Source organism: Mastigoproctus giganteus, chromosome 8 (assembly GCF_048544385.1).
Source record: "Mastigoproctus giganteus isolate SK-2022 chromosome 8, ASM4854438v1, whole genome shotgun sequence".
NCBI classification, from domain to species: Eukaryota; Metazoa; Arthropoda; class Arachnida; order Uropygi; family Thelyphonidae; genus Mastigoproctus; species Mastigoproctus giganteus.
In genome coordinates this window covers 5,413,844-5,439,451 of record NC_143582.1, presented here as the reverse complement: position 1 = coordinate 5,439,451, position 25,608 = coordinate 5,413,844, and the positions used below count along the sequence as shown (strand labels likewise).

At 37.1% G+C, this 25,608-nt stretch overlaps 1 protein-coding gene across 5 annotated transcripts in view; it reads left to right on the top strand.

The window, feature by feature from the left end:
• Positions 1 to 25,608, top strand: part of LOC150081221 (protein still life, isoform SIF type 1-like) — a 496,225-nt gene that overhangs the window by 419,300 nt on the left and 51,317 nt on the right. For all 5 annotated transcript variants that reach the window (XM_090379423.1, XM_090379422.1, XM_090379425.1 and 2 more), the window contains 2 exons: positions 11,568 to 11,762; positions 20,958 to 21,066. In XM_090379423.1, the coding sequence (XP_090235549.1) occupies positions 11,568 to 11,762; positions 20,958 to 21,066 (304 nt within the window). The remainder of the gene's footprint in view (positions 1 to 11,567; positions 11,763 to 20,957; positions 21,067 to 25,608) is intronic.

Here is a 25,608-nt window from a genome sequence, read left to right as displayed (position 1 = left end):
AAAAAACAATGGGCCAATCACTGAACCCTGGAGGATTTTACTAACAACATTAGTCCATGAAGAGCAGCAGTGTTCATTAATTAACACTATCTATCTCTTCCCATTCAACCAAGCTTTTATCCAAAGCAGTAACTTAACATAGTGCTCCAATTTGTACAGCATTCTTTCATGTGCAACAATATCAAATGCATTCTGAAATTTAAATACAGTGGATTCCGGTTATTTGGGTCACTGGTTAATCGGGGCAGCCATTTATTTGGGGCAAATCTTTAAAAACAGAACCCAATCGAGAAAACAGCCAGGGTTTACTTCACTTAATTGGGATAACATGCCGTTTAATCGGGGCAGGAGACCGCAGCACTGGAGATTACCATACGATTGTCTCCGACTGTACCATGTGGTCCGGTCGGATTTCTGGAAGTCACAACCATAAAACCATAAAAACAATTAGCAGTCACCTGTTTATTGGGCTTTTCTGTTAGTGCAATCTATCATAAATGGATAGTAAACTCAATCATATTGAATTTGCGATAATACCGACAGCTGGAATTCTGTGGGTTATTATGGTGAAATATGTTTACACTTCCATGGAATCGTCAATCATAAAAAAATTAATTTTCAAAATCTTCTCTTCATTCCTATTTTTAAAGCTTTGTAACTTGTTACATCGTTCTCACTTGTGCGTATTGTGTTACTTGCAATTTGTGTGTGCCGTGTGATTGCTTATTTTTTTATTGTTTTAAATTTTAACCCCCACTCACAAATATCAGTGAACAGAAATGTCAACTAGTTAGTATGTACATATTCCAGTACGTATTAATTATTCCATTTATCACATATATTCTTCCGATTTTCACGTATCATTTAATTTTTGAATTGGTAAGGTAATAAACGGTAAATTTGTGTTTAATATTATCTTTACTTTTATAGCCTGTGGATAACATTCCTCCTGTTTTCGCTAATTAGAATCGCTGTTTAATAGAATTAAAATTCAATTCACAAATGTGATCACAATGACAAATCATATAGTGAACGGTACTTTACTATGATGATGCCATTGTAACTTGATTTGATTGTACAGTGAACCAATTGTAAAGAGGGGATCCATTGTATTTTTAACTATTTACATGAAACTTCGGATAATTGGGGCAGCCACTTAATTGGGCCAAAATGCACTAGTCCCAATGTGTCCCAAATAACCGGAATCGACTGTATATGATATCAAAATTATTTTTTTCATTCGGTTCCTTTGTTACTGCATCAGAGTATCCAAACAAATTGGTCAGACAAGACTTCCCCTTAACAAACCCATGCTGTGTCTGAATTATTACAGCAGTCTTGTCTAGATGATACTGCAATGCTTCTTTAACCAGTGACACCATTATTTTACCCTAGAACAGAAGTTAACTAACAGTTCTTTAATTACTCATGTCACCCTCTGATCTCATTTTGTGAATTGAGGATACATTTGCATAAACAGATCACAGTGCCCTCCCCTGAATCCAAAAATGTTCTCACAATTATGGTTAAGGGTTTGTTTGCTTACCTGCTTTACTGCCTTCCTTAATATCACTGGATAGATACCATCCACCCAAGGTGCCTTTTAAAATCATTTACTCCCTATCAGATTCTGATAAACTTTTGGCATCCCCATTCCTAAAGAATTCCTCATGTGTGATTGTAGAAGTAAAATACCAATTAATTTTGTCAGTAACCTGTGCAAGTTCATCAACAGTTCAACCTTTGACATCAAGTGGCCCAATGTAATTCAACCCTTCCTTCTACTGTTAATATAAACATAGAAATCTTTGCTACTATTCTTTGCATTCTTTGCCAGAGAGTTCTAGTAATCTGCCTAGGGTGAAATGAGAAGGGTGTGTGTATGTGTTTTTTTTTTTTTTTGCTGATGCTATATAAGCTTGCTTTCTTCCATCATGTGCCCTTGCTAATGCTAATGCCTTTGTTTGCCTAACCTCTTCTGTGACTTGATTGCAGACTAGTTTATACCTACCACAGGTTTCTATATCACCTGATAATTTATATGCAACCCACATTTTTCTTCTCTGCCACACTCTCATTAGTACATCTGACATCCACTTAGGTGTAAGCCTTGAACAGTATTTCTTATTTTTTAGTTGGTATGAAAAGCCTAGTAGTTTTTATGATTACTTCCTTGAATGCTTCCCATTTTGCATTTGCTGTTGGTATCATTATCATCATTTGGACCCAATGCATAGAATTTAAAAACTATCTGAGGTCACTGGAATCACCCTGGGATGATCCTGCATTGCAGGATCATCTAGACAAGACTGCAGCAATAATTCAGACAAAGCATGGGTTTATTAAGGGAAAGTCTTGTCTGACAAATTTTATTGGATATTATGATGCGGTTACAAAGGAACTGGATGCAAAAAATAATTTTGATATTATATACTTGGATTTCAGGAAAGCTTTTGACACTGTTCCACATGGAAGACTACTGTACAAATTGGAGCAGAATGGTATTAAGGGTAAGTTGCTACAATGGATAAAAGGATGGTTGAGTGGGAGAGGACAAAGGGTGGTAATCAATGGGCACTGCTCTTTGTAGACTAATGTTATTAGTGGCATTCAACAGGGTTCAGTGTTGGGTCCACTGTTGTTTTGTATATTTGTCAATGATATTTGTTGCTATATTTGTCAATGTATATTTGTCAATGATATTGATGAAGGTATATTAGGCTTAGTGTCAAAGTTTGCAGACGATACAAAGGTTGGCAAAGTTGTTAATGACAGTAATGGCAGTGTGCTACTGCAAGAAGATCTAGAAAATTTGGGAAGATGGGCTGAGAAGTGGCAACTGAAGTTTAACATTGAAAAATGCAAAGTACTGCATATGGGCAGAAGTAACCCCAGAGGAATGTACCAACTGGGCGGTACTACACTTAAGGTGGCAGAAAATGAAAAAGACCTGGGAGTAATTGTGCAGTAGTAGTAGTAGCAGTGGCATATGATGCAAGAAAGCAAGTGTATGAGCTTATGGAGCATCAGACAAAAAAAAAAAAAAAAAAAATCACACCATTTACTCTAAATGCCTGTCCAGTTCCTCCTTAAATTTATTCAACCTATCAACTTCCACAACTACAGATGGAAGTTTGTTCCAGCAATTAACCACCTGCTGGCTAAAGGAAAATTTTCACACATCTAATCTACATCTGTCTTTTCTTAATTTGAATTTATGCCCCCTTAGGTTCGTAATCTGAACAAGTGGAAGGATTCCATCAGAATTCAGCGTGCTCAACCCATTCAAGGCCTTATATACCTCAATCAGATCACCGCGCAGGTGCCTAGTCTCCAGCCACTGCAATTTGCAGAACTTAAGCCTCTCTTGGTAAGAGGATCCCTTCATTCCCCTCAACCAATCTTGTTGCCCTTCTCTGTACACGCTCAAGTAAATCTACATCCTTCCTAAAATGAGGACTCCAGACCTGTACACAGTACTCAAGGCGTGGCCTGACCATTGCCTTATACAGAGGGATGATCACCTTCTTTTCCCTGCTAGCAAAATTCCTATATATCATTGACAAAATCCCATGACCTGTCCTGGCAGCCTGTCTGCATTGCTCAGAAAACTTCATATCTGACTGCACAATTACTCCCAGGTCTTTTTCATTTTCTACCACCTTAAGTGTAGTACCACACAGTTGGTACGTTTCTCTGGGGTTACTTCTACCCATATGCAGTACTTTGCATTTGTCTAGGTTAAACTTCAGTTGCCACTTCTTAGGCCATCTGCCCAAATTATTTAGATCCTGTTGCAGTAGCACACTGCCATTATTGTCATTAACAACCCTGCCAACCTTTGTATCATCTGCAAACTTCGACATTAAGCCTGATATACCTTCATCAATATTATTGATAAATATACAAAACAACAGTGGACCTAACACCGAACCCTGTGGGACTCCACTAATAACATTAGTCCAAGAAGAGCAGCACCCATTGATTACCACCCTCTGTCTTCTCCCACTTAACCATCCTTTTATCCATTGTAGCAACTTATCCCTTAATACTATTCTGCTCCAATTTGTACAATAGTCTTCCATGCGCAACAGTGTCAAAAGCTTTCCTGAAATCCAAATATATGATATCAAAATTATTTTTTGCATCCAGTTCCTTTGTAACCACATCATAATATCCTATCAAATTTGTCAGACAAGATTTTCCCTTAACAAACCCATGCTGTGTCTGAATTATTGCTGCAGTCTTGTCTAGATGATCCTGCAATGCATCTTTAACCAGTGACTCCATTATTTTACCCGGACAGAAGTTAAACTAAATGGTCTGTAATTACTCGTGTCACCCTTCGATCCCCCTTTGTGAACTGGGGACACATTTGCACATCTCCAGTTCGTGGGAACCTCCCCTGAGTCCAAGGACGCTCTCATAATTATGGCTAAGAGTTTGCTTAGTTAGCATTAGCATTAGTAGAGGCATTTGATGCAAGAAAGCAAGCTTATGCAGCATCAGCCAAAAAAAAAAAAAAAAAAGTCCACTTCCACTTCACCCCTCTGTTCGTTCAAAATACCTGTCCAGCTGAGCCTTAAACTTATTTAGGCTATCAACCTCCACCACAAGGGATAGAAGTCTGTTCCACCAACCAACCACCCGCTGGCTAAAGGCAAATTTCCGCACGTCTATCCTACATCTGTCTTTCCTCAATTTGAATTTATGCCCTCTCAGGTGATTTTTCTGAGCTAGAGGAAGAATCCCATCAGCATTGAGCATGCTTAAACCATTCAAGGCTTTATACACCTCTATCAGATCACCTCGCTGGTGCCTAGTCTCCAGACACTGTAATTTGCAAAACTTAAGCCTTTCTTCGTAAGAGCACCCCTTTGTTCCATTCACTAGTTGCTTTGCCACCTCCTTTAATATAACTGGATAGATCCCATCCACCCCAGGTGCTTTTCTTATGTTTAACTTCAACGATTTCTCCTCCACTTTGCTTTCAGTTATTACAAAATCATTAAGTATCCTGCTACAATTTGATAACCTTCTGCCATTTTCAAACCTTAATAATTCCTCACGTGTGAATGTAGATGCAAAATACTCATTCAGTTTGTTTGCTATCTGAGCAGGATCATCAACAGTCGAACCATCGATGCCAAGTGGACCAATCAGATTCATCCCCTTGCTTTTAGAGTTTATATAAGTAAAGAAATCCTTGCTGTTTTTCTTAGCATCTTTTGCCAAGGATTTCTAGTAATCTGCCTTCGCCTGCCTAACCTCCTTTGTCACCTGATTACAGACCAGCTTATATCTGCCATAGGCTTCTGAGTCGCTTGATAATTTATATGCATCCCATGCATTTTTCTTCTCTATTACGAGTCTCATTAGTTCATTAGATAACCATTTAGGCCTAAACCTTGAACAATATTTCTTAATAGGTATGAAACTTTTAGTAGATATGAAGTTTCTGAGCAATGCAGACAGGATGCCAGAGCAGGTCATGGGGTTTTGTCAATGATATACAGGAATTTTGCTAGCAGGGAAAAGGAGGTGATTGTCCCTCTGTATAAGGCAATGGTCAGGCAACCCCTTGAGTACTACGTACAGGTCTGGAGGCCTCATTTTAGGAAGGATGTAGATTTTCTTGAGCGTGTACAGAGAAGGGCAACAAGATTGGTGGGGGAATGAAGGGATCCTCTTACCAAGAGAGGCTTAAGTTCTGCAAATTGCAGCGGTCAGAGACTAGGCACCTGCGAAGTGATCTGATTGAGGTATATAAGGCCTTGAATGGGTTGAGCACGCTGAATTCTGATGGGATACTTCCACTTGTTCAGATTACAAACCTAAGGGGGCATAAATTCAAATTGAGGAAAGACAGATATAGAATAGATGTGTGGAAATTTGCCTTTAGGCAGCAGGTGGTTAATTGCTGGAACAAACTTCCATCTGTCGTTGTGGAAGTTGATGGGTCAAATAAATTTACGGAGGAACTGGACAAACATTTAGAGGGAATGGTTGTGTGAATTTTTTTTTTTTTTTTTTTTTTGGCTGATGCTGCATAACACTTCCCATTACCCTTGACAGCAGCCATGTCTTTAAGTAAATTCTACATCAGTACACTGTGAACCCTGCCACCCAGTGGATCCTTTTACCTGCAGATTCTTAACGCATGAAGAATTGCTGGTGGTAATCAGATCAAAGGTATTGCTTTCTCTTGTTGTCTCTCTAACATGTTGCTATAGAAAAGAGTCATCCAATATGCCACAAATGTCTTGTTAGTGTGTGAGTGATCAACCCACAATTTCCAGTCAATATCTGAAAAGTTTAAAACCCCTATTATAAGACATTCAATTTATTGGTGCTCTTTTTCTCTGTATAGTCATTTGTTATCAGAGTCATTAGGCCTCTTTTACTGCTACTATCATTTTCATTTTCCCAGTGCTTATGTAACACTAAAGTGACTCAATCGCACTGGCCACCCATATTGCCTGGAGGCATTTCCCTAGATTTAATATGCTTCTTAACTAAGAGCATAACCCCTTCCTCCTCCTATCCTGTCTGTCTTTTCTATACACATTGTACTCACCCATATTAAAATTCTGCATCTCATATGCCTGAATAACACCACATCTACAATATCCCTACAGTGTCTGAATTTGATGATCTTATCAGTAATTCAAATTCCGAAATTATTTACTATTTTCTTAGCATTAGTTTACTTGCATGTATACTTATGCTAGGAGTTTAAAATTGACAAATGCAAAGTACTGCATATGGGTCTACCCATAGGCAAAAGTATCCTCAGAGGAATGTACCAAACTGTGTGGTACTACACTTAGGGTGGTAGAAAATAAAAAAGATCTGGGAGTAATTGTGCAGTCAGATATGAAGTTTTCTGAGCAATGCAGACAGGCTGCAAGAGCAGGTCATGGGGGTTTTGTCAATGATATACAGGAATTTTGCTAGCAAGGAAAATGTGATTATCCCTTTGTATAAGGCAATGGTCAGCCCATGCCTTGAGTACTGCGTACAGGTCTGAAGGCCTCATTTTAGGAAGGATGTAGATTTGCTTGACCATGTACAGAGAAGGGCAACAAGATGGGTGAGGGGAATGAAAGAATTCTCTTACCAAGAGCTTAAGTTCTTCAAATTGCAGTGGCTGGAGACTAGGCATTTGCAAGGTGATCTGATTGAGATGTATAAGGCCTTGAATGGGTTGAGCACACTGAATTCTGATTGGATTCTTCCACTTTCTCAGATTACGAACCTAAGGGAGCATAAATTGAAATTGAGGAAAGACAGTTGTAGAATAGATGTGCAGAAATTTGCCTTTAGCCAGCAGGTGGTTAATTGCTGGAACAAACTTCCATATGTCATTGTGGAAGTTGATAGCTTAAATAAATTCAAGGAGGAACTGGACAAACATTTATAGGGAATGGTTGTGTGAATTTTTTTTTTTTTTTTTTTTTGGCTGATGCTTCATAAGCTCATACGCTTGCTTTCTTAATATCACATGCCTTATTACTATTATACATGCAACTCCTCTTGCTCTCAGTCACCCTAATACAGCCTATGTATTTGCTTGTTCCATGAGGACCCCCAGTAGGCCTTGCAATCTCCAACACCTTGTTTTTCAGACTACTGCATGTTCCAATACAAGCAATGCAAGAATTACTTACATCTCTGCCTGTTGCTGTCATTAATCTATCAGTTTGTGTATCCCTCCAAGGTAGCAGATTTCTGACACATCTTACACACTTTGATAGCATCAGCAAACATTCTTGCACCCCTTCTAGTTAAGGGTATTCCATCCCTATAAAAACAGTTTTTCCTGTTAACTGAGATTTCAGAAAAGCTTTTGACATAGAGGTCCACATTTTTGTTATTTGTTATTTGGTTTTTTGGGAGCATTAGCAACTAAGGCCATATTGCTCTGGGAATATGCGGTGGTCATTCCCTGACCTTTCCGCATCCTCTGTATTTGGTGGTGATGGGCTCGAACCCCGATCTAATCAAGAAGAGTGTGCTACGCACTGCTGCTCCTTCCCACCTGGCTACGGAGACACCTTGAGAGGTCCACATAAATAAGTGCACTAAATTGGAGAGGTATGTAGGTTGCTAATGTGGATAAAGTAATGGTTAACTGGTAGAAGACAAAGGCTAATTATAAATGGGCAATGATCCAAATAGATTACTATCATGAGTGAGATCCTTCATGATTCTGTGCCAGGGTCTTTTCCTGTTTCTAATTTTCTTTAATAATAATATTTATATACTGTATTGCAAGTTTTTGTCTAAATTTTCTCATGATATTAAAATAATCAAGTTTATTCTCAACAACAACAACAAGGGCATCTTGCAACAACGGCTAAATAAATTGTACATCTGGTCTAAAAAATTGCAGCTCAGTTTCATTGAGCTTAATATATTATAAAAGAGGGATTGTAAGGGTAGAGGTGAGTGGGATTAACACACTCAACACTATTGAAAATGAAAAGGATTTGGGGAAGTGATGGCAAATCTTTCCACAACTGTGCACTAAAAATAAGCTGAAACATGTCAATTATTTTTAGCACATGCCAGCTTATTTCTGTGCTATGCAAAAATATAAAAATTTTTTCATGACATAGAAAAAAATATCTGCCTAAACTTAGCAAATAGTCTGTACTGATATTATAAAAAGGTAACAATATTTGAAAGTTTCTAATAAGAACTTTGTTGCCACATAATTTTGCACAAAATTACACTGTATACAAATTATCCCACTGTACAAATCCATGTCAGATGACGTCTTGAATTCTGTGCACAGGTCTTTTCCTGAAATAAGGTCTTGATACCTTATTTCAGGAAAAGATACTGACTTCTTTGAAAGGATAAAAAAAGGGGGGGACAGGAAGAAACTAGTTATGACTGCAAAGAGATATTATTACAGGCAGAGACTGTAGTTCTGCAAACTACAAGTTCAGAAACTAATGACCTCAGAGGGATCTGATTGAGATGTTTTATGCCCTAAAAGCATTTATCAGACAAAATTATGAGTCAAATCAAAAACAAGATTTTTACTGTCTAAATTTAAATTGCTTGCCATCAAGGGTGTAGATTTAAGGTTGGTACTAATGCTTCTATGAACAAAAGCGCATATTGGCTGTCCTGTATCTGTGGAGGGTGATGTACTGCAGTAGTTATAATATGGCCTTACAGTGATTGGGTACATCTAAGTTAGTGAAATGCAATATTATTCAGTTTCTTACAGCAGAAGGAATCTCTCCAGCAGAAATTCACTGGCAGATGGAAAAGGTACACATTTAAAGCTATATCACATACATGAGTATACAAATGGGCATAGTTTTACAGTGAAAGACAAAACACCAGAGGATAATCCTTGTCCAGGAAAACCTCACACAGAATTTTGTTTTGGCAAACAATGTCACCATGATGGGTCAGTGGTGTGGTCAGAAAGCTGGATATGAGTCATAAACCAGACTACACCATCATCTACCAAAGATTACAGATTAGAAAGGTCCAGTAGATGGGTTCCAAGTGACTGAATGATAAACATAAAAAAAAAATGTTTGTTAATGAGATTGTATCTGCAGAGCCTAATATAATATGAGGAGGAAAAAAAAATAACTCTTGGATTGCATAGTGATTGTGGGACATGAGGCATATTGAATCAGATAGCAAACTATGCAGCATGCAGTGGAAACATCTATCCTCACACATCACAGCCAAAGAAATTTAACTTTTGAAAGCACTAGGAAAATTATGCTCATGATATTCTCAAACTCACAGGGACTGCTGCTATAGCATTTCATATGTAGGGGTGAAATAGCCAACTAGCAAAATTATGTGCAAATCCTCAAAGTCATATCTATGATATGTTATAAAAAGCCACAGACCCATATTTCCACCTGCTACACATCTCTGAGGATCAGTCCTCTGTTCATGAAATAAAGTTAAATTTTGTAGCCTAAACAATCTCAAGTTGTAATTGCATTAATTATTAATATCAAGGTTATATAAACATCCTATTATCAACCATAAAATAAAACAAAATAAAAGCTCAATAGTCTGCTATTAAAATATAGACACATTGAATTTATATTCAGTTTTCTGATTTCTTCAACTATTTTCCAATCATAATTGTTGAAACATGTTGGTTACCTTGAGGTCAGCACATAACTACCATTGTTATAGGACGCAGCTACACCAAGGCACAGAAGAGCTCCAGATCTCACATGAAGGCACATTCATTCCTTGGTAGGTATGTCATATAAATCACTGAAGTAAATAATCAAAATAATGCAAATTAATAAGGGCAGAGTATAAAGGGAAAGAAGCAGACCTAATTATAGGTTCAGTACATGAAAAAGCTGAATATTATTAAGTTAACTCAAAGAAAATTTATGAAGGAACATGTCCAATTAAGACATTTGTCTCACCTCATTAGAAAAATATGCATGATTTGTTTCTGGTGATAATAGAATAGAGAACTTTAAATCATTCCCTATAATGATAACTCACATAAAAAATTAACAGAAGGAATTTATTCTGCATCATTAACATAAGTTCAAAAAATAAAACACAAAAAAATCACATTTATTTTTCAGTATTCTTGTGTTGTGAAAGATACCAAATTTATTTCTTCTTCACAATATGTGGCATTAGATATGGGCACAGCTGATTCTCACCACTGCAAAAAAAAAAAGATTTAGGTATCAGTTCACATAGAAAAACAAATAAAAGCATTATGCAATCTGCATAGTTACCATTCATAATTTATTACTGTGCCTTCTAATAAATATATATATACTGAATATACAGTAATGGTAACTGAAGTAACTGAAAGAGAAGTTTCAGTTTTCTTTTTTTTTTGTTTTTTGAATGACCATCTAGTATATATTTATTAGAAGAGATGAATATCTGTAGCAAAATGGCATTTATCCTTACTAATGTGCATGGGCATTGAGTGCAAAGCATTGGTGTAAATAATCAAAATGTATAAAATATGTGTTTAAAGTTTATAAAGCCCACTATATGCTTAAATGCAAAACATTAGCAAGTTAATTCATATAAAACTATGAGGAAATGTGCCCAATTAAAACTTGTCACATCTCATTATAAGCTGTTATTTTGGTTGTTATTTGGTTTTTTTTTAGGAGCATTAGCAACTAAGGCCATATTGCTCCGGGATATGCAGTGGTTATTCCCTGACCTTGCCGCATCCTCCATATTTGGTGGTGACGGGCTCGAACCCCGGTCTAATCAAGAAGCGTATGCTACGCACTGCTGCTCCTTCCCACCTGGCTACGGAGGCGCCTCCACCCATTATAAGCATGAATGAATGTTATTATTAAGCCTTCGTTAATTCATGCATGAATTAATGAAGAATTAATTAATGAATGATTCATGAATCATTCATGAATCATTCATTCATGAATGATTAAGTCTTCATTAATAAATTATATGAGAAAAACTTAATAATCATAATAGACTCTGCCTATTACATTTTCAATTTTTAAATATTAGAAAACCTTTGTATTCCATTTACCTAAACATTGTGTTCTTTTGCTTAGCACCTAAACAGTCTCCTGGAACACTATTTGGAGCCAATGAAAAAAGAAACATTCCTTTCTAACTCTGAAGTTAATGCCCTCTTCGGGAATATTCAGGAAATTGTACAATTCCAACGAGTCTTTCTCCGAAGTTTAGAAGATGCCATAACATCAGATCCTAATTTTTTCAAACTGGAGCATCCTAGTCAATTTAAGGTGAATATTTTTTGTAAATTACCAAAATATAAACATTCTAAATCAGCATAATATTATTATATCAGTTTATTGAGCACTAACAGTTACAAAAATACAACCAAATTAGCTAGGGAGATATAAACATTAATGCAAAATTTAATTTAAATAATTTTAATCTGAATTTAAATTAATTAAAAATTCCTTTACAGTTTAAGTACAAAATTTCAAGCTAAAAAATACAAACTATGCTATAGTTTGTATTTTTGTATAAAATACAAACTATGCTAATACTATGCTATAGTCATATTGCGCTGATTAAACAATAACATCAAATTAAGCTCAAATCAACTCTAGGTGAGAAATAGTGTGTTTTAGGAAATTAAGATAAATTCTAAATCTCATGTTTAGAAATAAATTCATACACTCTAATGCATAGTATTTACATTATAATCAAACTCATTATGCAAAGTAGTGGAGGTGTTAGCCAGTAACAGAGATTTCAGGGATATAAAAGTTTTAAAGGTTCTGTGTATTAGAAAAAGAATGGAATGAATCCTTTTTCCATCAGTGTAGCTCAAAACAATTAGTGTTAGTAGCAGAATGGGCAAAAGATTCAAAAAGAAACCTTTATTTGAGAAATGAATGCTAATCTGTGTTTTACTTTTCTGTATTTATACAGAAAAACAAAACAAAAGCACTGTCCATGCAGTGACAGAGCTTGTATGGGCCTTATGCTCACTTTAAAAATTACTGTTATCCATGAATCAGCCCAAAGTTACTAATATAATTTTTTACTGAATAATATCACCAAAAGGCAAATCCATCATTCATTAAAAACTTGTAGGCATTGTTGTAACTGGTTCTGGAGGTATATATGGCTCCTCATCAGGCAAAAGGTATTCTCAATTTGCTCTTTATTTATTGTTTGATATAACCTTGTGTCAAAGGGTGAATAAATGTGTTGAATCTAAATGAGCAGCCAAGTGGACTGTGAAAAAAAAAACTTACAAATTAAAAAGAACTTTTGCATTTTTAATCAGATATAAAGGTTTGCACTGAACAGCATCATTCATTTTTAATCTAACACAGTAGAGAATGCAAGTGATATGGAATAAATATATACATTGGTAGCAGATATGAATGTTATTGTTATTTGTTTGTTATTTGGTTTTTAGGAGCATTAGCAACTAAGGCCATATTGCTCTGGGATATGCGGTGGTCATTCCCTGACCTTTCCGCATCCTCTGTATTTGGTGGTGACGGGCTCGAACCCCGGTCTAATCAAGAAGCGTGTGCTACGCACTGCTGCTCCTTCCCACCTGGCTACAGAGGCGCCTTAGATATGAATGAAAGTTTTTCATGTGATGAAGGAAGAAACTGAATTCAAACTGATACCTAAAGATAAATTTTTGCTAGAATTATTTTTTGACTATAAAAACCAAATTCATTATGGTTTTATACCAGGAGGGAGGTCACACTATTAATAAGATTATGCACTTAGAAATCATTAAATACTCAAGAGATGCATTCAGAAGCATTTTTTTTTCGGGCCAAGAAACAATTGGAAATTATGCTATCACAATGCTCCTGTTCATCGTGTGACAATAACTTCTTACAGTAATTGCCTTACAGGACCCTTCTTATTCACATGACCTTGTGCAAATGATTGGGAGGTTGTGCAAGATAAAGCGAATGAGGAGGTTGAAACACAGCAACAGCATTTCAAAAGTATTCAGAAAATTAGTAAAATATAAATTAAATATTGTGTAATCAAAAAAATGGTTTACAAAATTATACACAATTGTAGCACATTGAGTGATCTGTTTCAAACTGCAACACGTAATGCTAAAGAAGTGCCAACTGCCACCTTCCTATTTTTTAAAAATCTGCAAACCTTTTGTCAAAGTTTCAGTTTTTCTAGAAAATTATTGTATTTGCTTTTATCTAATTGTATATTAAGTTAGCATTAGCATTAGGAGGGACATACGATGTGAGAAAGCAAGCTTATGCAGCATCAGCCAAAAAAAAAAAAAAAAAACCTCCCATTTCACTCTCCCTTTATTCCAAATGCCTGTCCCGCTCAACCTTGAATTTATTCTATCAACTTCCACAACAAAAAAAATGAACCCTGGGGGCTCACATCTGGTGAGTATGGGCTTGGCAAACCCAGGGTCCTGAGCTGGATATCATTATTCTTCTCTTTCTTGGTGATTAATTTTTCTCTTAGGGGGTAACTCGGGAATTTTTTTTTTTTCTTTTTTTGGCTGGTGCAGCATAAACCTCAGGCTTCCTTGTACCATATGGCTATTAATAATAATAAAAGATGGAAGTCTGTTCCACCAATAAACCACCCGTTAGGTAAAGGCAAACTTCCGCACATCTATTCTACAACTGTCTTTCCTCAATTTGAATGTGAGGCCCCTCAGGTTCTTAATCTAAGCAAGTTAAGAATCCCATCAACATTCAGTTTGCTCAACCCATTCAAGGCCTTATACACCTCAATCAGATTACCTCGCAGGTGCCTACTCTCCAGGCACTGTGATTTGTAGAATATAAGCCTTTCTTGGTAAGAGCACCCCTCTGTTCCCCTACCAATCTTGTTGTCCTTCTTGTGCCCCTAGCAACTCTACATCCTTCCTAAAATGAAGCCTCCAGACTTGCACACAGTACTCTAGGTGTGGCCTGACCACTGCCTTGTATAACGGGATAATCACCTCCCTGTCCCTACTAGCAAGATTCCTATATATCACTGACAAGACTCCGTGACCTGCCCTGGCAGCCCATCTGCACTGTTCAGCAAACTTCATATTTGATTGCAAAATTACCCCAGGTCTTTTTCACTTTCCACTTCCCTGAGTGTAGTACCACACAGTTGGTATGTTTCTCTTGGGTTACTGCTACCCTCATGCAGTACTTTGCATTTGTCAATGCTAAACTTCAGTTGTCACTTCTCAGCCAATTTGCCCAACTTGTCTAGATCCAGTTGGAATAGCATACTGTCTTTACTGTCGTTAACAACCCTGTCAACCTTTGTGTCATCTGAAAACTTGGATATTAATCCTGATAATCCTGCATCATTACCATTGATGAATACACAAAACAACAATGGGCACAGAACCAAACCCTGAGGAACTCCACTATAACAACATTTGTCCATGAAGAGCAGTGTCTATTGATTACTACTCTCTGTCGTCTCCCACTCAACCATCCCTTTATCCAATGTAGCAACTTACCCTTAATGCCATACCTCTCCAATTTGTATAGCAATCTTCCATGTGCAACAGTATCAAAACCTTTCCTGAAATCCAAGTATATGATATCAAAATTACTTTTGACATTCAGTTCCTTTGCGACCACATCATAGTATCCAATCAAATTGGTCAGACAAGACCTCCCTTTAACAAACCATGTTAACAAAACCATGCTCTGTCGGAGCTATAACTGAAGCCTTGTATAGATGATCCTGCAATGCTTCTTTTGACTCCATTATTTTCCCTGGAACACAAGTTAAACAAACAAGTCGATTAGCATTGGCATTAGTAGAGGCATATGATGCAAGAAAGCAAGCTTATTCAGCATCAGCCAAAAAAAAAAAAAAAAACACACCACTCCCATTTCACCCCTCCGTTCGCTCGAAATACCTGTCCAGTTGAGCCTTAATTTGTTTAGGCTATCAACTTCAACAACAAGTGATGGAAGTCGGTTCCACCAACCAACTACCCGTTGGCCAAAGGCAAACTTCCGCACATCTATCCGACATCCGTCCTTCCTCAATTTGAATTTATGCCCTCTGAGCTGATTATTCTGAGCAAGATGAAGAATCCCATTGGCACTGAGCATGCTCAAACCATTCAAAGCCTTATACACCTCTATCAGATCACCTCGCCGGTGCCTAGTCTCCAGACTCTGTAATTTGCAAAACTTAAGCCTTTCTTCGTAAGAGCAACCCTTGGTTCCATTCACTAATCTTGTTGCCCTTCTCTGTACCCGTTCCAGCAGCTCTACATCCTTCTTGAAATGAGGCCTCCAGACCTGTATACAGTACTCAATATGTGGCCTAACCATTGCCTTATACAAGGGAATAATCACCTCCTTATCCCTGCTAGAAAAATTCCTGTATATCATTGACAAGACACCATGAGCTACTCTTGCAGCTCATCTGCACTGCTCAGAGAACTTCATATCTGCCTGCACAATTACCCCCAGGTCCTTTTCATTCTCCACCACTGTCAGTGTAGTACCGCAGAGTTGATACGTTGCTCTGGGGTTACTGTTTCCCATATGTAGTACTTTACATTTGACAATGTTAAACTTCATTTGCCACCTCTCAGCCCATCTGTTCAACCTTTCCAGATCCTGTTGCAGCAGCATAGCATCAGTGGTGTCCTTAACAACTCTGCCAACCTTTGTATCATCTGCAAACTTGGACATTAAACTTGATATCCCATCATCAATATCATTCATAAACACCGAAAACAACAACGGACCCAACACTGAACCCTGAGGAACTCCACTAATAACATTAGTCCACGTTGAGCAGTGTCCATTGATTACCACTCTCTGTCTTCTGCCACTCAACCATTCCCTTATCCACAGCAGCAATTTGCCTCCAATGCCACACTGCTCCAATTTGTGCAGCAGTCTTCCATGTGCAACAGTATCAAAAGCCTTTCTAAGATCCAAATATATAATATCAAAGTTATTCCCTGCATCTAGTTCTTTTGTGACTACATCATAGTATCCAATCAAATTGGTCAGGCAAGACCTGCCCTTAACAAAACCATGCTGCATCTGAGCTATAACTGAATTCTTGTCTAGATGATCCTGCAGTGCTTCTTTAACCAGTGCCTCCATTAATTTACCTGGAACAGAAGTTAAACTAACAGGTCTATAATTACTTGTGTCAGCCTTTGATCCTCCTTTGTGAATTGGGGTTACATTTGCACATCTCCAGTTATGGGTACCTCCCCTGAGTCCAAAGAAGCTCTCATAATTATGGCTAGGGGTTTGCTTACTTCCTTTGCTGCCTCCTTTAATATAACTGGATAGATCCCATCCACCCCAGGTGCCTTTTTTATGTTTATCCTCAACAATCTCTCCTCCACTTTCCTCTCAGTTATTACAAAATTTATCCAGCTCACTGCCAATGTTTACTTTACCTACATCATTCTCCTTCCTGAATAACTCCTCATGCGTGAATGTAGATGCAAAATACTCGTTTAGATTGTTAGCCACCTGAGCAGGATTCTCAACTGTTGAACCATCAATATCCAGTGGACCAATCTGATTCATCCCTTTCCTTCTTGAGTTTAAATAGGTAAAGAACTCTTTTCTGTTTTTCTTTGCATCCTTTGCCAAGGATTTTTCATAGTCTGCCTTTGCCTGCCTAATCTCCTTTGTGACTTGGTTACAGACCAACTTATATCTATCATAGGCTTCCATGTCACCCATAATTTGTATGTATCCCATGCATTTTTCTTCTCTGCCACATGTCTCATTAGTTCATCTGACAACATTTAGGCCTAAACCTTGAACAATACTTCTTAGTTGGTATGTAAAGCCTGGTAGCCTCCAAGATTAGTTCCTTGAATGCTTCCCATTTTGAATTTGCTGTTGGTAACATCATCAGTTGGTCCCACTGTATAGAATTTAAATACTGTCTCAGACCATCATAGTCGCCTTTACGAAAACAAAAACCCTTCCCTTTACCTCTGATGGTAGTTACCTCCTTGAGTAAATCCCACTATAATTACTTGTGTCACCTTTTGAACCCCCTTTGTGAATTGGTGAAACATTTGCACGCCTCCAGTCCATGGGGACCTCCCCTGATTCCAAGGAAGCTCTCATAATTATGGCTAAGTGTTTTTGCTTACTGCCTTTGCTGCGTCCTTTAATATAACTGGATACATTCCATCCACCCCAGGTGCCTTCCTTATGTTTAACTTCAACAATTTCTCCTCCACTTTGCTCTCAGTTATTACAAAATTACTTAGCTCTCTTTTAGGGTTTGATAAACTTCTGGCATTTGCCTCATTGAATAACTCCTCATGTGTGAATGTAGATGCAAAATACTCATTCAGTTTATCAGCTACCTGAGCATGATCATCAACAGTCAACACATCTATGTTAAGTGGTCCAATCTGATTCATCCTTTTTGTTATAGAGTTTACATAACCAAAGAACTCTTTGCTGTTTTTCTTCATCCTTTGCCAAAGATTTCTTGTAATCTGTCTTCACCTGCTAACCTCCTTTGTGACCTGATTACAGACAAGCTTATATCTGCCATAAGCTTCTGTGTCACCTGATAATTTATATGCATCCCATACATTTTTCTTCTCTGCCACGAGCCTCATTAATTCATCTGACATCCATTTAGGCCTGAACCTTGAACAGTATTTCTTAGTTGGAATGAAAAGCCTAGTAGCCTCCAAGATTAAGTATCTGAAGGCTTCCAATTTAGAATTAAACGTTGGTAAAATCATCAGTTGATCCCACTGTACAGAATTTAAAAACTGTCTGAGACCCCTGTAGTCACCTTTACAAAAGGAAAAGCCCTTCCCTTTAGCCTTGATGGTAGTTACATCTTTAAGTAATTCCCATATCAGTACAACGTGATCACTGTCACCCAGTGATTCCTTTATCTACAAATTCTTAATTGATGAATAATCACTGCTGATAATCAGTTCAAGAATATTACTCCCTCTGGTTGCCTCTCAAACATGCTGCTGTAGAAAACAGTCATCCAATAAATCCACAACAGTCTTGCTAGTGTGCGAGTGACCAACCACAAGTTCCAGTCAATATCTGGAAAGTTAAAATCCCGCATTATAAGACATTCTGATTTACTGGCCCACTCTATTTCTCTGCACAATTGCTCATTATACTCATCAGATTCATTAGGCCTATAATACACACCTACTCTCATTTTTCCTTTCCCAGTGCTTATGTCAGACCAAACAGACTCAACATTGCATTGTCCACCAACATCAATTTAATGCACTTCCTTAAATTTTATGTGTTTCTTAACTAACAGCATAACCCCTCCTCCCTTCCTGTCCTGTCTATCCTCTCTGTACACATTGTACTCCACAAATTCCAATTCTATACTTTTTATATCTGTGTGACACCACGTCTCTGATATCCCAACAATATCTGCCAGTATAGTTAATAAATTTGATGAGCTTGAAGTGCTCATCAAATTTATTAACTATACTCCTAGCATTGGTGTACATGCAAGTATACATGCACCTGTTTCTACTCTTAGTTACCCTAACACAGCCCATGTATTTATTTGTTCCACTATGACTTCCAACCGTCCTGGAAATCTCTATTGCCTTGCTTCCCATGGTGCTGCTCATTCCAACAATAGAAGCAGTGGAAGAATCACTTTTGCCTCTGCCTGCGGCCACTGTTAACCTTTTAGTCTGTGTATCCCCCCCAAGCTAGTAGTTTTCCGACCAACCTAACACTGCCTCGACAGCATCAGCAAATATTCTTGCACCCTTTCTATTTAAGTGTACCCATCCCTGTAGAAGCAGTCTCTCCTGTCAACAAGCACAGACCAGGCTGAAAAAAATTCTATCCCTTGAACAATCTCTGTCAGTTCTTCTCTCACTACTTCTTTCATACATAGAAACTCAGGGGGCTCACATTTGGTGAATATGGGCTTGGCACACCTGATCTGGGTATCATCATTCTTCTCTTTCTTGGTGATTCCTTTCTACTTCTCTCTCTCTCTCTCTCTCTCTCTCTCTCTCTCTCTCTCTCTCTCTCTCTCTCTCTCTCTCTCTCTCTCTCTCTCTCTCTCTCTCAGGGTAACTCGGGAATTTTTTTTTTCTTTGGCTGGTGCGGCCTTAGGCTTCCTTGCACTGTATGGGTAATAATAATAATAAGTGCAGTGCATCATCATTTAAATCAGAGGGAAATATGTCGAGTTTCATACGAAATGAAATCTTGTACAACTGATAGAAAATTGGAAATAATAGAAAACTTCACTATAAAGAAGTTCGTTAAACAGAAGTCTGACTGTATATTTAAATTAATGATTTAGGTCAGGGGTTGGCAACTTGTGGCTCTTTGAACCTGTAACTGTGGCTCTTTAACCTTTAGCCCACATGAAGCACAATTTCAAATAGAGTTAGAGGACTTAAAAATCAAGGACATGTGGAGTGCAAAACTAAAATGCTTTAAAACTGAAATTGAGGATTTGGAGAGGCAAAAGGCCATTGCAATTCTGCACAAATGGAACAACGATAGACGAGTTGAAAATGCAAGACCAAATTGTGTTTGATGCATAGAGTAGCTTACCGGACACGTATTTAAATATGAAAATATTTGCGTTTGGACTTCTCTCAGTTTTTGGTTCAATGTATTTCTGTGGGCAAATATTTTCGAACATGAACTATATTAAAAATAAATCAAGAAACCATCTGAACAATGCGAGTCTCTCAGCATGTTTAAAGATGAAAATTATGGCATGCTTGCCTGATGTTGAGAGACTCACTCAAGAAGTTCAGCAGCAAAAGTCCATTAATTTGTACCTAATTGGATGTTTGTTATGTTTTTTTCACTATTAATAAATAATATTTCAAATTATATATATTTTTTTAATAAAACTCCTTTCCACTGTATTCCATTTCTTAAACCGCCCCCTCCTCCAAGCTTGAGCTGAGGTGTGGCTCTTTGGATTCTTTTATATTTTTTTTTTATTAGATCAAAAATGCCTCTTTACTCAAAAAAGATTGTCGCCCCCTGATTTAGGTTCATTTACCTTGCAGTCTGCAAAAAAATTTTTCACCTTCTGCTAATTGGTGACCCCTGATCTTAACCATCATCACTTTATATACTTACTATTTACTATAATAAAAGTATATTTAAGAGTTATTCAAGAAGGAAAAGTCAGATTACTACCAATTATCAACATACAATTATCAACCAAATTACCAAATTATCCTTTTTTTGCTGAGAACCAAATTTCATGTTGATAAGGTTTTCCATTTCCCAACACACCTGTTCCCCACCCCACTTTAAGTAGCACTGCTATATAAATTCTACCTCACAGCTACCTCACATCATAAGTTAAATCTCCAAGCAGTAAAAGAGCATCCAAAATAACTTTCATTAAAATTTGTACTCAGAAACACTTTCAGTTTATTATCAATTGTATGAATATGAAAAATGACCAACATATTAATGATCCACATTATGTATTTTCAGAATGTACTATTTGCCTTGGGTAATTCATTCCTTTATTATGCTGACCAGTTTAAATTGTACAGTTCTTTCTGTGCCAGTCATTCCAAAGCTCAAAAAGTTTTACATCCAAGTAAGTAAAGATACTTTTAAATTAAATTTAAAATTTATATATGAAATGATAAAGTTATTTCTATATGCTCTGCGAATAGAGAATCCACATGTACCAACTCAGAAAATAATATAGTTTTTATATGAATAAAACTATTTAATTGCTGCCTAATAAATATTTAGGAAACATATAAGTTAATGCAAATGTATGTATGTGGAAATTAACCGAAGTTATTACAGCAGCATTGTTTCATTGTAACTCATACTTTGAATGCCTTCATAATAAGTTACCTATTTGGTTATACTTCAAATAAATAATGCTTCCCCAATAGAGAAGAGTACTGTTATTATTCTCAGTGGATACCACCACTCAGACAGTATATATGTAGGGATGTAATGCTCTTTAAATTATTAATGAGTGAGTGTGAGTATTATTTTATTCACACTCATTACTCACTCATTTATACCTTGGATAAGTAATGCTTCCCCAATAGAGAAGACTATTGTTACTTATCCACAATCTCAGCGGATACCACCAAAACAGCTGTTTAAGGGCTGTTTGGACCCTTTATTAGTGGATGGTAGGTACCTTGATTCTATAACAGCTGAAAACCCAGTTGTGAAATCAAGTGCACAATATGAGAGATGCCAAATGGTATTTAGTAATTTAATATTTAATAAAAAATTCAGGGCAAAAGCCTTAGACTGCAGGGAAAATTTACAGACATAAGTCAGTGCAAATGCATCATACCTATACACAGCGAATTAACCAAAGTTATTATAGCGGCATTGTTTCATTAAATCTCATATTGTGAATGCCTTCACAACAAGTTTCCTATTCAGTTATACTTCAAACAAGTAATGTTTCCCCCAGTAGAGAAGACTATTGGTACCTATTCTCATTGGCCACCATCCAGATGGCCGTTTCAGGGCATTTAGGCCCTTCATCAGTGGGTGAATAGGTATCCTGATGGTATAACAGCTGACAACTCGGTTGTGAAATTAAGTCCAGAATATGAGGTTCTTAAAGTCTTCAGGTCAAAAGTCTGAGGCTTTTGCCCTGAATTTTTATTATTAAGTATTAAACTACTAAACACTATTTGGCATCTCTTATATTGTGGACTTGATTTCACAACTGTGTGAAATTACGTGAATTTTACTGTTTTTGAAACTATCTGGCTAGAGTTTTATATACCAGCTGTCAACATTTCCACTGTGGCTATATCAGTTCCTGCTGCTTTGCAATTTTTTTCATTGACTTTATAGCAACTTCTACCAAATTTTCTGGTATAGCTTCTGGATCCAGTTGTTGTCCTTCATCTTTATAAAGATTTGAATAAAATTCTTCCACTATTTTCAGTATTTGTTTTTGGGTTTTTGTTGTTGTACCATCCCCAAGCTACAAAGCAAACATTTGGCTCCTGTGTGTAACCATTTTTCGGTTTGCTTTCTTTACCCTTTGATTTTCTTCTACTGTTCTTCTGACAAGATCAATTTTGAAGTTGCACATTTCTTCTTTTTTTATGCTTTCTTATGGTGGTTATTATTATTTGTTGTTTTCTGACACATTGGTATCTAAGGCCATATAATGTGCCAAGTCAAATTTCTTAGGGTCTTGCACATTTATACATATTCTACATGTTTCTTATGTTACCACTTCATTTCTCATCACTTTTTCATCGTGGCAAACAATTTTTTTGATATTCTAGTTGGTTTTTCTTGTTTTACAGTAGGTTTAAGGGCACAGGCAGTGTCTACAATATTCTTAATGACTGTCATTGTTTGTCATTATTTTTTGAAATATCTTTGTCAGGAAGGTCTTGCAGCACATGAATTGGACCATTGTAGTTCAAAGTTTTGGTGATTTTTCAATAGTTGGTTAGTGTTGATCTTATTCTTAGTTATCATCCCACTGCAATTACCTATATTCTTTCCAAAGTAATGGAAATTCATCAACTGCCAGCTCTTATGCAATCTCAAAACTTCCATGTGATCAATAATTACCGGTATGGATGCTGTCAATCCTTCTGTGTTTCTGGCAACTGGGTAGCCAGTTCCCTTTCCATCCATTCATTGCGGGTAATGATAGATGCCTTCCTGTCTTCTAACTTCTCAGCTAATGTTGGTGTTCTGCAATGGTCTATATTCTTTTTTTCTACTCTTTTCCTCTTGTATGTTAATGATCTTCCACAGTCTAGAAATTATTTTCCTAATTTTGCCAGTAATAGCACACTACATTTCACCTTATAGTTTGGGAAACCCTGCTCTACACAAGCATCTTCAATATCTCTGATATTCACCACCAATGCTTTATTGATCTCCAGAAGGGAAAGAAAACTTTGTTAACTCCATCCATCTAAATCGTAGTCTACTCATATCTTGTAAAAAGAGTCTATTCCTCCTGTGCTCATGTTTAGTAACATTCAGATTTCTAAACAAGATCACATGATATTTATTGGATATAAACCTGCTTTGGCATAGCCACAGTTGAACTGTTGCTTTCTTTGCACAAAAAAAAAATTCTTTTTCTTTCTGGCATTACTTTTCCAAAAAAACCCAAAAGACTATGGAGTTTTGAAGGGGGAAAAAAATAAAAATTAAATAAATAAGAATAAACAGATACGTATTTAGTGAAATGTATTTTATTCATATTAGGTATATATCTGTTTATTATTATTTATTATTTTTTACCATTCAGAACTCATAGCCATTTTTAAAATTCAATTCTTCTTTATCGAATTTTAAAACTGAATTCTTGTTTATATTAACTTTTTTATATAAACTTGTTTTTCTATGCAGAACTACTCCTATAATTTTGTTGGCATAATTTAGAACTGCCTTGGAAAAAAAATATATATTGAATATACAAACAATAAAACGATATTCACTGACTGCTCAGTCTTGAACCATTTTAATGTTGGAACTGACAATCAGTCACTGAGAGCAAAAATCAAAATTGATTGCTAGAAAGAAATGAAAGAAATTAGCATTAGTAGAGGCATATGATACAAGAAAGCAAGCTTATACAGCATCAGCCAAAAAAAAAAAAAAAAAAAAAACACCCTTCCCATTTCACCCATCCATTTGTTCCAGATGTTTGCCTTGAATTTATTTAAGCTATCAACTTCCACAATGACAGATGGAAGTTCGTTCCAGCAATCAACTAACTGTTAGCTAAAGGCATATTTCCACAGATCTATTCAATAACTGTCTTTCCTCAATTTCAGTTTATGTCCCCTCGGGTTTGTAAGATGAGCACTGAGCAAGAAGAAGAATCCCATCAGCACTGAGCCTGCTCAATCCATTCAAAGCCTTATACACCTCAATCAGATCGCCTTGCAGGTGCCTGCAGAACTTAAGCCTTTTTTCATAAGACCTCTTTGTTCCCTTCACCAGTCTTGTTGCCATTCTCTGTACTTGTTCTAGCAACTCTATATCCTTCCTAAAATGTGGCTTCCAGACCTGTACGCAGTACTCAAAGTGTGGCCTGACCACTGCCTTATACAAGTGGATAATCATCTCCTTATCCCTGCTCGCAAAATTCCTGTATATCATTGACAAGACCCCATGCCCTACTCTGGCTTGGCAACCTGTCATCAGTGATCAGAAAAGTTCATGTCTGACTGCACAATTACCCCCAGGTCTCTTTCATTCTCCACTAACCCTGAGTGTAGCACCACCCAATACATTTCTCTGGGGTTACTGCTATCCGTATGCAGTACTTTGCATTTGTCAATGTTAAACTTCATTTGCCTCTTCTCAGCCCATCTGCCCAACTTCTCAGGGTCCTGTTGCAGCAGCGTACTGTCATTACTGTTATTAACAACCCTGCCAACCTTTGTAACATCTGCAAACTTTGACATTAAGCTTGATATACCTTCATCAATATCATTGATAAATATACAAAACAACAATGGGCCCAACACCAAACCCTGGGGGATGCCACTAATAACATCAGTCCACAAAGAGCAGTGTCCATTGATTACACACTCTGTCTTCTCTTACTCAGCCATCCCTTTTATCTATTGTAGCAACTTGCCCTTAATGCCATACTGCTCCAATGTGTACAGTAGTCTTCCATGTGCAACAGTATCAAAAGCTTTCCTGAAATCCAAGTATATGATATCAAAATTATTTTTTGCTACCAGTTCCTTTGTGACCACATCATAATATTGAATCAAATTGGTCAGGTAAGACTTACCCTTAACAAACCCATGCTGTGTCTGAATTATTACTGCAGTCTTGTCTAGATGATCCTGCAATGCTTCTTTAACCAGTGACTGCATTATTTTCCCTGGAACAGGAGCCAAACTAACAGGTCTGTAATTACTCGTGTCACCATTTGATCCCCCTTTGTGAATTGGAGATACTTTTGCACATTTCCAGTCCATGGGGACTTCCCCTAAGTCCAAGGATGCTCTTATAATTATGGCTAAGGTTTGCTTACTTCCACTGCCACCTCCTTTAATATAACTGGATCGATCCCATCCACCTCAGGTGCCTTTCTTATGTTTAACTTCAACAATTTTTCCTCCACTTTGCTCTCAGTTAGTAGCCGAGTGGT